Consider the following 11,634-nt stretch of genomic DNA (forward strand, 5'->3'; position numbering starts at 1 on the left):
GTTTGATTTAGGTCTTTCAGACAAAAAATAATAATTTAAGGATAAAATTAGAACAAATTAGAGTTTAAGTAGTAAACTGTGCCTTAGATATAATGTTGACATACTCATTCAGGTGCGGATGTTCGCATCTGAAGCTGAGCGCTCGGTAGTGCAAAATTTTGTAGATAGCGCTCGGTGTTAGTTCAACAGCGTTTATGTTATAGTTTAGCTCCGGAATTTTAGGGAGTGTTATGTTGAATTTTGGAAAGCTAAATCCTAACATAACGCATCTACCAAGCCTATTCTATATCTTATAAGAGAATGAGGTGAAAAGATGAGGGTTTACTCTCAAAACTCGACGGAGGAAACAATATTCGTCTGTTTTAAAATAATTTTGTTAAGCATTCGGTAACAAGTGCGTATGTTCGTTGATATGCACCTGATGAGTTCTCTAATATTGAAACACTTTATTTTAACTATGTTCAAAAGTAAAAAGACCAATTAGACATTGGTCCTTTTTCCTTTACCTAAACTAAAAGTGGGAATTCAAACTAAATACCTCAAATTTCAAAAAAACAAAAATAAAAATACTGAACTATGAATGGGAAATTCTATTCATACCCCCCCTTTTTTTTTTTTTTTTTTCCAATTGGGGTAACATACTAACATCCTATGGTGACTCAGCTGAAAGAAAACATCCCTCGATTCCCTTGTGAGAAATTCCCTGTGAAAAGCCTAGTCATGATACTAAAGTAATGAGTGCGCAACCAAAATTAAAATGTCATGGTCATGGTCCCAATGATGAGTTGGCAGTGGAATATATTAATTCGGAACATGTGATTACGTACCCACCAGTCTCCGTGCATACCATTCAGATGTTGAAACTTGAAATTTTGCTACCACAACATTTATTTTCTTTGTGGATTGACCTCCAAATCTGACTAGGATTCCACATGCATGCATATTTCACATTCCACCACTACCCAAATTTACAGTATAAAAACTATAAATCGCAGGCAATGCAACATTTGGACTTGCAAAGAGAGAAACTAAATCGATCAGACCAAAAAAAGAGAAGGAGAGAAACTAAAGATTTGATGACTTGTCCCTTTAGTGATGTGATAATTTTCATATTTAAAAGATAAAAAAATTAATACTATATAGTCTACATGTCATGTTGTCATATCAACGTAGTGTTGTAAATTCACTCAAATTGTATCATGTACTGAACTAATTAACCTAAAACTTTTTAATTCAAATTTAAGCTTAGACCAAATTGAACTCACGATTCACACGAATAAATAACTTTTTAAAACTAGAATTGAGCTCAAATTGCACAAACACCATCTCATACGTTACTAATTCACATGTAATGCAGTAGGTGGACTATGTGTTTATAAATTTAGAATTTAGATTTTTGGTATTAATAATTGTACATGTGTTATAACCGTCGTATAATATTACAATCACATACTTCAATCACGAGATATTAACTATGTGTTATCAAAATGAAATATGACAATTTTCCCGATCTCAATTTATTATTTTATCATGCTTCTTTACGAATTCTATTTGAGAATTCTGGCGAGCTTGAGTTGAACTCAAACAAACCATATATCTTTAATTCAAGCTCAACTAGAATGGGGTTGAAGCAATGAAGCTGTCCAAGTTGCACCTCATTAAACAAAAACTAATGATAAATCGACAGGAAAATTACTCGGAAACAAATTTTTTCTTGAAAAAAACAAACTAAATTCTATTCCACGAATCATGTGTTCGGTGATTAATAAGTCGAACACATTCACAATCACGTTCTGTCCCTATTTACAATTCAACTACCCACAAACCGAAAAAAGAAACAAAAGTTCTATATACAAAATTACAAATTCTATCCCTGTATCGAATCTACCAGTCAAACTGGAATTTCCAAAAATGCCCCTGCACACTGTACTCTCTCTTTCACAGTCAGTCAACTTTCACGTACTCATCGTCGTCTTCATCATCATCGTCCTCATCCCCATTCTCAAACCAATTGCTGTCCCGAGCGCCCCCAAACGCGTCTCTCACCGTCCTCGAAACGACGTCGCCGAGCCACGCAAAGCAGCCGAACCCGCCGCCGCACTTGTCCTTGATCCTCCGGAAGAATCCCTTGTCCCCGACCTCCGGCGGCGTCGACATCGGCTGGAGGTACGCGAGAGCCGCGTGCTTGACGAGCGGGTTCTTGATGGGAATATTCTCGTGCCAGCTGGAGTAGTGCGTCGTCAGCGACATGATTGCCGGCGGAGACGCCGGCAGCAGGTCCTTGAGGCTGGTGTAGCCGACGGACTGCATCGCGACCATCTCGATGTCGGAGATCTCGATCCCTTGCGGCGACGGCGACGGCGAGGAGGCGGCGACGAAGCCGTTGAGAAAAGTCGGAGAATGTGAATGAGAGTCGGAGGAGAGGTTCGACTTGATTGCGAAATTGAGACTAGGGTTTTTAATTGCGGACGCCTCCATGGAATCTCCGAGATCGATTCGAAGACGGAGAGAGAGAGTGTGTGTTGGTGTTTGAGTTATGGTAGTGTTTGGATTCTCGGAGAGTTTGTGAGGCGGGAGGGGAGGTGATTTTTAGGCTTGTAAGGATTCTAAGGACAACCCACGCGCTTAGGAGACGCGTGTGTTTTGCAGCCAATCGTTTTGATTGCTGGGTGCATGTTGGAGCTGCCACATGTCTAATTGCTATTGGATTGAACCTTAAGTATATGCATGGACTCTTTTCATGTTATAATTCTTTTGGGAGGAGATGTGTATTGTATTACGGTCAACTACTCTCCAGAGTCCATACAAGGTTTGCCACCTTCTCTTGTGATGTGTAGTTACAATAAAATTATGGAGCACCGTCGATTCATATTTTTATAAAAGGAAAATACCAATTCTAATGAGACCTCACTATTTTAATTCATGTCTTTAAAAATTAATATATGTTTGACAAATTTTAGGCTGTGAAAGATGATTTTTTGTGTGTAAGCTAGATGATCTTCTTAACGTTACTCAATCAATAAACAAGATTTACATTATAACTAATTAATCCTTAAATAATTAATGTGGAAAGGTCATAACTATTTCTAACCAATAAGATGTCCTAATTCATAATGGAATTGGTAGATGACCCAAATCTAAAGATGTTTTGATGGCTCGAGTTAGAAATTATTGCTATACAAACAATGAAAATAACGAGAAAATGTATTGAGAGAAAGATCCGATCTCACGTTAAAGATATGAGGCCTTGCATAGTGACTTATAAGAGAGGTCCATTGACTTTAGGTACCAAATTATAATGTTTTTTCATTTCAACTACTAAAACATTTATGTCATTTCACTTTAGGTACTAAATTTCAGTTTAGGTATCAACTTTAAAAAACATGATTATATCGAACTGTGACTGTCTAACAGTCATAACTTTTTTATTGATTTATTGTTTTTTCAATATTTGCAAGGCTTAAACTTTAATATTTAGTCTTTGGGTTATAGGACTTCATCCCCCAAACATAAATCAAAAGTATGAAACTCTTAAAAATTTTGATTTTTTATAAATTTTAAATAGTCACAACTGTGATTGTTCGACAATTACAACTGTAACTGTTCGACAGTCACAACTGTATAACAAATTGATTTGTGACCTAATCCAAAATGTTTTACTCTAGGTTAGTACCTAAACTAAAAAAAATTAGTGTCTTACTGCTTTATTAAAAAACTATTAATATTTGGTATTTAATCCTAATTTTCTATTATAAGAGTTTGAGTTATTTCTCCCATTGTCAATTAATTTTGGGATGAATGCCTAATTTTTTTATGGTATCAGAGCAAACTATCCACGTGTTGTGTCAAACAGCCACACATGCTCCTACGTCACCCAATATAAATTGTCCACGTGTTAGGCTTGACTGAAAGATCCCACATTTGAAAATGTGAGGCATTGTATAGTAACTTATAAAGGTTTGAGCTATTTCTCTTATTTTCAATTGGTTTTGAGATGGATGCCTAGATTTCTTTAAAAGGTCATAACTATTCTTAATTAATAAGTGGGTTAATTTTTTTAAATTCCAGTTCAGAAATTAGGCTGATAACACAGTCCACTTGCTATAGGAAATCACAGCTCAGTTCACTTTAATGAGAAGTGCGCGACATAGAAGTCACCGAGAGCTCGACAATTGCTATTGTCAGCCAATGGCAATCATTGCCACTGTGCGACAGTAGCTAGTTGAATTCCAAAAACACTCGTGTTATAATTTTAATAATTGTCACTGTCGCACAGTGACAATTTGCCTAGTTCAAAAAAAAAACAAAAAAAAAAACTCACCGAGCGCTTGGTGCCAAAAACACATAACAAACATAATGTGAGATTTATTTGTACAAAGTGGGTCTATTTATTATTACAACTTTTTATGTGAGTTTGTTTATCATTAAGAGCTGTAAAATAAACTTTAGAGTAATTTACTGTTAATAATATGCTCCGATTCATAACGAAAGTAGTAGAGATTCCACATCCAAAGATGTATACCAACAATGAAATTAATCCTTAATTAATTAACGTGAAAATATCATAAGTATTCGTAATTAATAAGATGCCCCGATTCATAATGAGATTAGTAAAGAATCCAATCCAATTCCAAATATGTTTTGATGGCTCGTGTTAGAAATATTATTGCTATACCAATAATGAAATTAATCCTTAATTAATTAACATGAAAAGGTTATAACCATTCCTAATTAATAAGATGCCCGACTCATAATGAGTGTTAGTAAAGGATCCAAATCCGAAGATGTTTTGATGGCTCCTGTTAGAAATATTATTGCTATACCAATCTTTTTTTTTTTTTTTTATTAATTAACTCGCGTTCATGAGTTTTTAACTCATGATCTATTCCGATAAAGAAAAATCAAGTGTTATCCACTAGACTAAATAGTTATTGATCTATATTAATTCATATTATTGCATACTCATTCTCTAGTAGTAAATTGATTATCTATGTTTACTAAAAGATAGTGAAATCAATCTATTTATGGGATTAGTAAAAGTGTTTGGTAAGTCAGAATGTTAGATTTGCACCAATACAAGGTAGTTCTGGTGCATCATAATTAAAAAAGATGAATTTGATTTTTAACCATAGAATATTAACCAGATCCCCGGTGAATACACAATTCTTCTCCTTTTCCTTTTTATATTTCCTCTTTTCTATCACAAATGCACAATCGTAATCCTTCTCTAGTATGTTGATTGGATCTTAATTCTCTATTACTCTTATTTTACTTATTTTAATCATAATTTTATAATACAAATTGAAGGATTGTAATAGCATGAAAGAGAAGGGCCATTGCCACTGTCACTTCCTCGCACTCAACCGAATAAGAATTTTTGTGTCTTTTTTTTGTTTTGGCATGTAATTTAGTCTGATAATAATCTAGTGTGACTTAATGTAATATTTTATAAAGTATAATTACATAAACCTAAAACGACGTAGTTTTAGAAATACTAAGTTGATTTATAACACGTTTTAAATTTCATTTGGTTTCATAAAGTGAGTTGGCGATGCAACACAACACAGAGCCTTGTGGGTGGACACTGAGACAGACGCGTGGTGGACAATCAGATGATCGCTCCCTAACATTTTGACGCATCACTAGCACCGTAGCTCTTCGACCTTCGCTCAGCTCTCTCCCCCTTTTCATGGTTAGCTTTCTTCTTCTTCATCTTCTTCATTGCTTGCTATTTTTGCATTTACATTTCTGATGTACGGCGCCGTTTTCGTTTCTTGTTGCTTTTACTGAGTTGTTATCCTTGAAATCGATTACGGATTGTCAAGCCATATAAAAGGTAGTTTTTGGCTTTCATCAAATTGATTCACTAACTGTGTCAATTCGGAGCGGGATTTTCTTTATGGGGTTGTTTTGAGCGAACCCAGATTGCTATTTTTGTTTCTCTGATCAATTTGATGTGCTAGTTGTAATGGATATTTGTGTTTATGTTTCTTATGGCTATAAATTCATTGTTATGAAATGATGGAATTTGTTTGTGATTTGCATAAAGAAGTTTGGTTTAGCTACATGAAAAGATTTAACATGCAATTGCAAATGGGACTTTTAAATGGTAAAAACTTATCCTTTTTGTACAATTTTCTTAAACTTGTTGAGAACAGTTCAATTAAATGCTTCCTTTTAGGGTGAAGAATATTTTGAGCTTTAGTTTTTGCTCTCGTTGGCAAGTTTTGATTGGGAAATATCCAACGTTGAATTGAATTTTTAAACTTGACAATTAAATAGCTTTAGGTATGATGATAATGAGGAACAAAGGAAGCTTCTGATTATATGTTGTGATTAGTGAACTGAATGTACTCAGTTTACTCTTTGATAGGTACCCTTATGCTGTAATTCTCTGTTTCTTTTCGTTTATGCCTTCTTGTATCACTTAAACTTTCCAATTTGAGAAAACCGTGTTTTGTATAACAGTATGTTACATGCAGAAACATAGAAATTCACATACTAGCCAAAGTTATGCTCAAATGCTGGACAACAATATAGCTGAGTATGTTGGTTTGGGGGGAGGGTCTTCTCACAACTTACAGAGGTATCAAAAGGTTTCAATTATACCTCTTGTATTCTTGATCTTCTATGAGGTCTCGGGGGGCCCATTTGGTATCGAAGACAGTGTCCGGGCAGCTGGTCCCCTTTTAGCCCTTCTTGGTTTTCTGGTTTTTGCCATCATATGGAGTGTTCCAGAGGCCTTGATAACTGCAGAAATGGGTACTATGTTTCCTGAGAATGGGGGATATGTTGTTTGGGTTTCATCAGCTTTGGGTCCATTCTGGGGATTTCAGCAAGGTTGGGTAAAATGGCTTAGTGGGGTGATTGATAATGCTCTATACCCTGTTCTATTTCTGGACTATCTGAAATCAGCAATTCCGGCTTTAGAAAGTGGTTTCCCAAGGACAATTGCGGTGCTGGTTTTGACTGTGGCACTCACTTACATGAACTACAGGGGTTTAACGATAGTGGGCTGGGTTGCTATATTACTAGGAGTGTTTTCACTTCTTCCTTTCATATTCATGGGATTTGTAGCAATCCCCAAACTAGAGCCTTCGAGGTGGTTTTTGGTAAATCTGGATACTGTCAATTGGAGTTTGTACTTGAATACTCTGTTCTGGAATCTTAATTACTGGGATTCAATTAGTACTCTTTCTGGGGAGGTGGAAAACCCTAGGACCACTCTTCCCAAAGCTCTCTTTTATGCTCTTATCTTGGTTCTGTTTGGATACATTTTCCCTCTTCTGATTGGTACTGGAGCTGTTCCAGTTGATCGTGCATTGTGGTCTGATGGTTATTTCTCAGATATTGCTAAAATGCTTGGAGGTGTATGGTTAAGAACCTGGGTCCTAGCGGCAGCTGCTTTGTCAAACATGGGTATGTTTGTGGCTGAAATGAGCAGTGACTCCTTTCAACTTCTGGGTATGGCAGACCGAGGGATGCTTCCTTCATGCTTTGGCAAAAGATCTCATTATGGCACCCCTCTTATTGGAATTTTATTCTCTGCATCCGGCGTAATTTTGCTCTCTTGGTTGAGCTTCCAAGAGATCATAGCTGCAGAGAACTACTTGTACTGTTTCGGAATGATTATGGAATTCATTGCATTTGTGAAGTTAAGAATAGAACATCCAGCTGTACCGCGGCCTTTTAAAATACCTCTTGGTACAACCGGAGCAATTATGATGTGTATTCCTCCAACACTGTTAATTTTAGTAGTTTTAGCTCTTGCTTCTGTAAAGGTCATGGCTGTAAGCATCTCTGCTGTGATAATTGGGCTTGTTTTGCAGCCTTGTGTTGAGTACACAAAAAAGAAGAGATGGTTTAATTTCTCCATGAATTCTGACCTTCCAGATTTCCATAACGCATATCGTCAGTGTAACGAACCATGATTCCATGAATGGTATTTGGTGTTTGACATTATTGGTTGTCTCTGAAATGTGGATGCTAGTTTTTGCCTTTTACTTGGCCCTTGAAATCTGTCTCATTCATGCAGCATGCGTGTAAAACATCTTCTTTTTAAACAATGTGGTGAAATGAAAATAGGTAGAAGTATCATTGGTGTGAAATGTATAAAAAACGTGTCGGTAAAATTTTTGATGAAGAGGTTTCTCTTTGATGTGACATCCAAACAAACCTAATGCTTTTCGTTCTCGTAATCATTCTCAGGAAGAACACCATAGATAATTACAGATTACCCCATTGCTTAGTAATGTCTCTTAAGACTAAGACTAATGGGGCTGTGCATATTCAATGATTCATAATGAGGATGTAGAACTGAGAGACGGATAGAATATCCTTTCAAGGTTGAGTACCAAGTTAGATGTTCTGTTCCTTTTCTCTAATGAAATGCCAACCCAATGAGCAGCTATGGCCAAAAGGTTCTAGTAGTAAAACGGGTTGGGTTGGGTCAGTGGCCGGTTTAGGTCGGGTTAGGTCGGTTTTTCGATAAGGTTGCCCACCCTAGGCTCTAGATCAGAGTAGGCTCTGTTTGGATAGTCTCTGATAATTGATTGCCCCCAGCATACAATGTGTTACTTGTACCTGCCAAACAATCCCTTGGAAGGTCTACCAAGTGATATTTCTATTTTACTAGGTGGACCCCTCACTCAAGATGTCGAGGCCGATGGGTTGGTGAGGCACATGGATGCTGAACCTGACCAAAATTTATGAGGATGTTGTCCTGTTGCTAACATCCTCTTATGAGTTGCCACAAGCTGTTATGTCTGCAACTTAATACAATAACCAGTAAAATCCACGTGGGACTCACACAGATGAGGAACAAGAACAACAAAGAAGATCTATTGGCTCAACCTTACCTCACCAGCTAGTTGGGTTTCTGTTAAAATTATAAAGTCTCGGTTATAGAGAACGGATATCACAACACTTTCTTGTCTATATAACATCGCTGTCTTTTTGGCCTTTATGTTAGAATAGAAAATATGTTCTATCTTTCAGCAGTTTGTGAAAGTTATGACCAATTAAGCACTTTCACAAACAATATGAGAGTGAGATAGTAGTATACACAGAGTGACAGAGGCAAAGGTTGGAAAAAAAAAAAAAGAGAGGGAGAGAGAAAATGGGTGTCCAAAACAACACCCCAAAAGCTTCACCTAGAGCTTCACCCCAAAACAACAGCCTAAGGAGAAAATCAACCACCCTCCAACATCTCTTTGATCTTGATTCCAATGGGGATAGGATTGCCAGCATCAATATTGGGAGTTCTTCTTCTGCTTCCAATTTGGAAAATGAAGAAATTCTTTCTACAATCTCCTACTGCACTTTCATCTTCACCTTCACTGATCCATATGAATGCTCTTCACAGCAAGAGCTCAAGAGGCACAAGCTCTTGCAGCTACTTTCCCTTGTGAAGTCCTCTAAAAAGCCTCTACATGTTCAAGTTCTGTCACCTCTCATTTCCATGATAGCAGCCAACCTTTTCAGGCCTCTCCCTCCTCCTTCCAATCCCTCCATCACTGTAGACTTCCCGGATGATGAAGACCCCATATCGGCTTTTTCCCCAGTATGGTCACACCTACAGTTAGTTTATGACATCCTCATAAGGCTGGTGATCAACAATGATCCCAAGTTGCTTAAAGATCATGTTGATCAACAATTCATTGTCAATCTCCTTGCCCTTTTCCCATCCGAGGACCCAAGGGAACGCGAAAGCTTGAAGAATGTCTACCACCGGATATATACCCGGTTCACATTCTATCGTTCGTTCATGAGGAAATCAATGAATGATGTGTTCTTGCACTATGTGTTTGAGACAGAAAGGCATTGTGGCATCAGAGAGTTGCTTGAGATATGGGGGAGCATCATCAATGGCTTCACTGTCCCACTCAAGGAAGAGCACAAGCTGTTCTTGATGAGGGTGCTTATTCCTTTTCACAAGACCAAGGGGATGCAGGGCTACCATAGGCAGCTGGCTTATTGTGTGTCTCAGTTTGTGCAGAAGGAGCCTGTGCTTGGTGGGATTGTTGTTAGAGGGATTCTGAGGTATTGGCCTGTGACTAATTGCCAGAAGGAGGTTTTGCTGATTGGGGAATTGGAGGAACTGGTGGAGAATATTGACCCTGATCAGTATAGGAAGTTAGCCCTGCCTTTGTGTAGCCAGATAACAAGATGCTTGAACAGTTGGAACTCACAGGTACATACATGGTTTTTCTTTTCCTATGCTTTCTTAGCAAACAAACAAAAAATCATTTAATCATTAAAAATTAGTAGCCCCTTGTTTTTCAATGCTTGAAGTAGGCTGCTACTTTCTTGAGAATTTCTTAAGGATGAAAATTTTCCCTGCAAAATCTTCTTGAAATCAAGGCCGGCCATGAGATTTTGGGGACCTGAGGCGAACCATAAAAATGGGGTTATTGACCTTTAATGTACATTATTTGAGTTTAACTTATCATATAAGTATATAAATCTATAAAATTTGGGAGCCCTCAACATTTACAGGTCTAAGGCAGTTGCCTACTTCGCCTACCCTCAGGGCCGGCTCTGCTTGAAATCCTATTATGCTTTAAACCTATTACTAAGCTTTACATATAGATCTTTAGCTTTAGGGTCTTGCACTTAAAGTATTATACTGTCTTCAATTTTCAAAATGTCATTGTTACCACCATGTTCTTAATAAGTGCTATATTTTGGTTTTTAGGTAGCAGAGCGTGCTCTCTATGTTTGGAACAATGAGCATTTTGTAAAGATGATATCAGTGGCAATGGAGGAAGTGTTCCCAGTTGTAGTTGAAGGAATGGAGAAGAACTTGAAGTGGCATTGGAGCAAGAGTGTCCGGCAATTGACCGAAAACGTGAAGGTGATGCTTGAAGAAATGGATCCAATCTTGTACTCCAAATGCCTTGAAGAAATTGAGCTCAGAGAGTCCTTGGCTCACCAAGCAGAAATAAAGAGGAAGGAGAAATGGGACAGAATAGAAATGGCAGCAGCTGAGCATCAGCATCAGTTCTTCCAACCACCACATTATATATGTGTTTCTCACTAAAACAACAATTGATGTATACAAAGTCTGTGCTGGCTTTTGGTTTTGGTTTCACGTTCCATTATAGAAGGATAAAAGTATAACTAGCTGCTAGTCTTCCTATTTATTATATGCTTAATGAGGACATTTGGAAACAGATACAACTGTTCCCCATATGAAACCAACCGAGCATAAAATGCCAGCCAGACAAGATATATACATATATGCACGTACATGTATAACATATTAGAAACTTCTTTTATCAACTCGAATTTACTCGTGTCAAACTATTTATTATATTACGTTGGTTAGACTGTTAATCAAAATCGTTGATTATGATCTAATTAACAATTTAATGTCTGACAGTTTGATGAGAGAATTGATATCACTTTCTCAACTAAAAAGGTTGGTTGGATTTATATAATTTTAATGTGGTCTTTGAGAGGATAGTGAAGAATGTGATGACAAAGAAAGGCCAAATTATAGCTATTAACTAATTCTTTATTAAGTGCTCCGGAGGAGGGTCCATTTTTTTGTAGAGAATTATAAGGAAGAGAAATTTCATTAAATATACCTTTTTAGTACTAGAATATATTAGAAAAACACTTCCTTCTCAT

At 37.1% G+C, this 11,634-nt stretch overlaps 3 protein-coding genes across 4 annotated transcripts; 2 read left to right on the forward strand and 1 right to left on the reverse strand.

Annotated features, from left to right (window-relative positions):
* Nucleotides 1–1,495: 1,495 nt before the first annotated feature.
* LOC147276360 (uncharacterized) lies at nucleotides 1,496–2,821 on the reverse strand. The gene has a single exon (XM_086255096.1). It carries the CDS (start codon nucleotides 2,476–2,478, stop codon nucleotides 1,945–1,947), a length of 534 nt encoding a protein of 177 aa, XP_086111222.1. The 5' UTR covers nucleotides 2,479–2,821; the 3' UTR covers nucleotides 1,496–1,944.
* Nucleotides 2,822–5,569: 2,748 nt separating this feature from the next.
* Nucleotides 5,570–7,931, forward strand: LOC147276361 (putative polyamine transporter At1g31830). Of its 2 annotated transcripts, none has more exons than XM_086254699.1 (2): nucleotides 5,570–5,692; nucleotides 6,483–7,931. In XM_086254699.1, the coding sequence occupies exons 1-2, from the start codon at nucleotides 5,690–5,692 to the stop codon at nucleotides 7,929–7,931; spliced, it is 1,452 nt and encodes a 483-aa protein (XP_086110825.1). In that variant the 5' UTR covers nucleotides 5,570–5,689. The 2 variants fall into 2 exon arrangements, with proteins under 2 accessions (XP_086110825.1, XP_086110824.1); XM_086254698.1 differs by having other exon boundaries at nucleotides 5,571–5,692; nucleotides 6,469–7,931.
* Nucleotides 7,932–9,101: 1,170 nt separating this feature from the next.
* Nucleotides 9,102–11,280, forward strand: LOC147276362 (serine/threonine protein phosphatase 2A 57 kDa regulatory subunit B' beta isoform-like). Its single transcript, XM_086254700.1, has 2 exons — nucleotides 9,102–10,192; nucleotides 10,697–11,280. Exons 1-2 carry the CDS (start codon nucleotides 9,119–9,121, stop codon nucleotides 11,039–11,041), a joined length of 1,419 nt encoding a protein of 472 aa, XP_086110826.1. The 5' UTR covers nucleotides 9,102–9,118; the 3' UTR covers nucleotides 11,042–11,280.
* Nucleotides 11,281–11,634: the final 354 nt, after the last annotated feature.

Source organism: Dryas octopetala, chromosome 8 (genome assembly GCF_963921425.1).
Source record: "Dryas octopetala chromosome 8, drDryOcto1.1, whole genome shotgun sequence".
Taxonomy (NCBI): Eukaryota; Viridiplantae; Streptophyta; class Magnoliopsida; order Rosales; family Rosaceae; genus Dryas; species Dryas octopetala.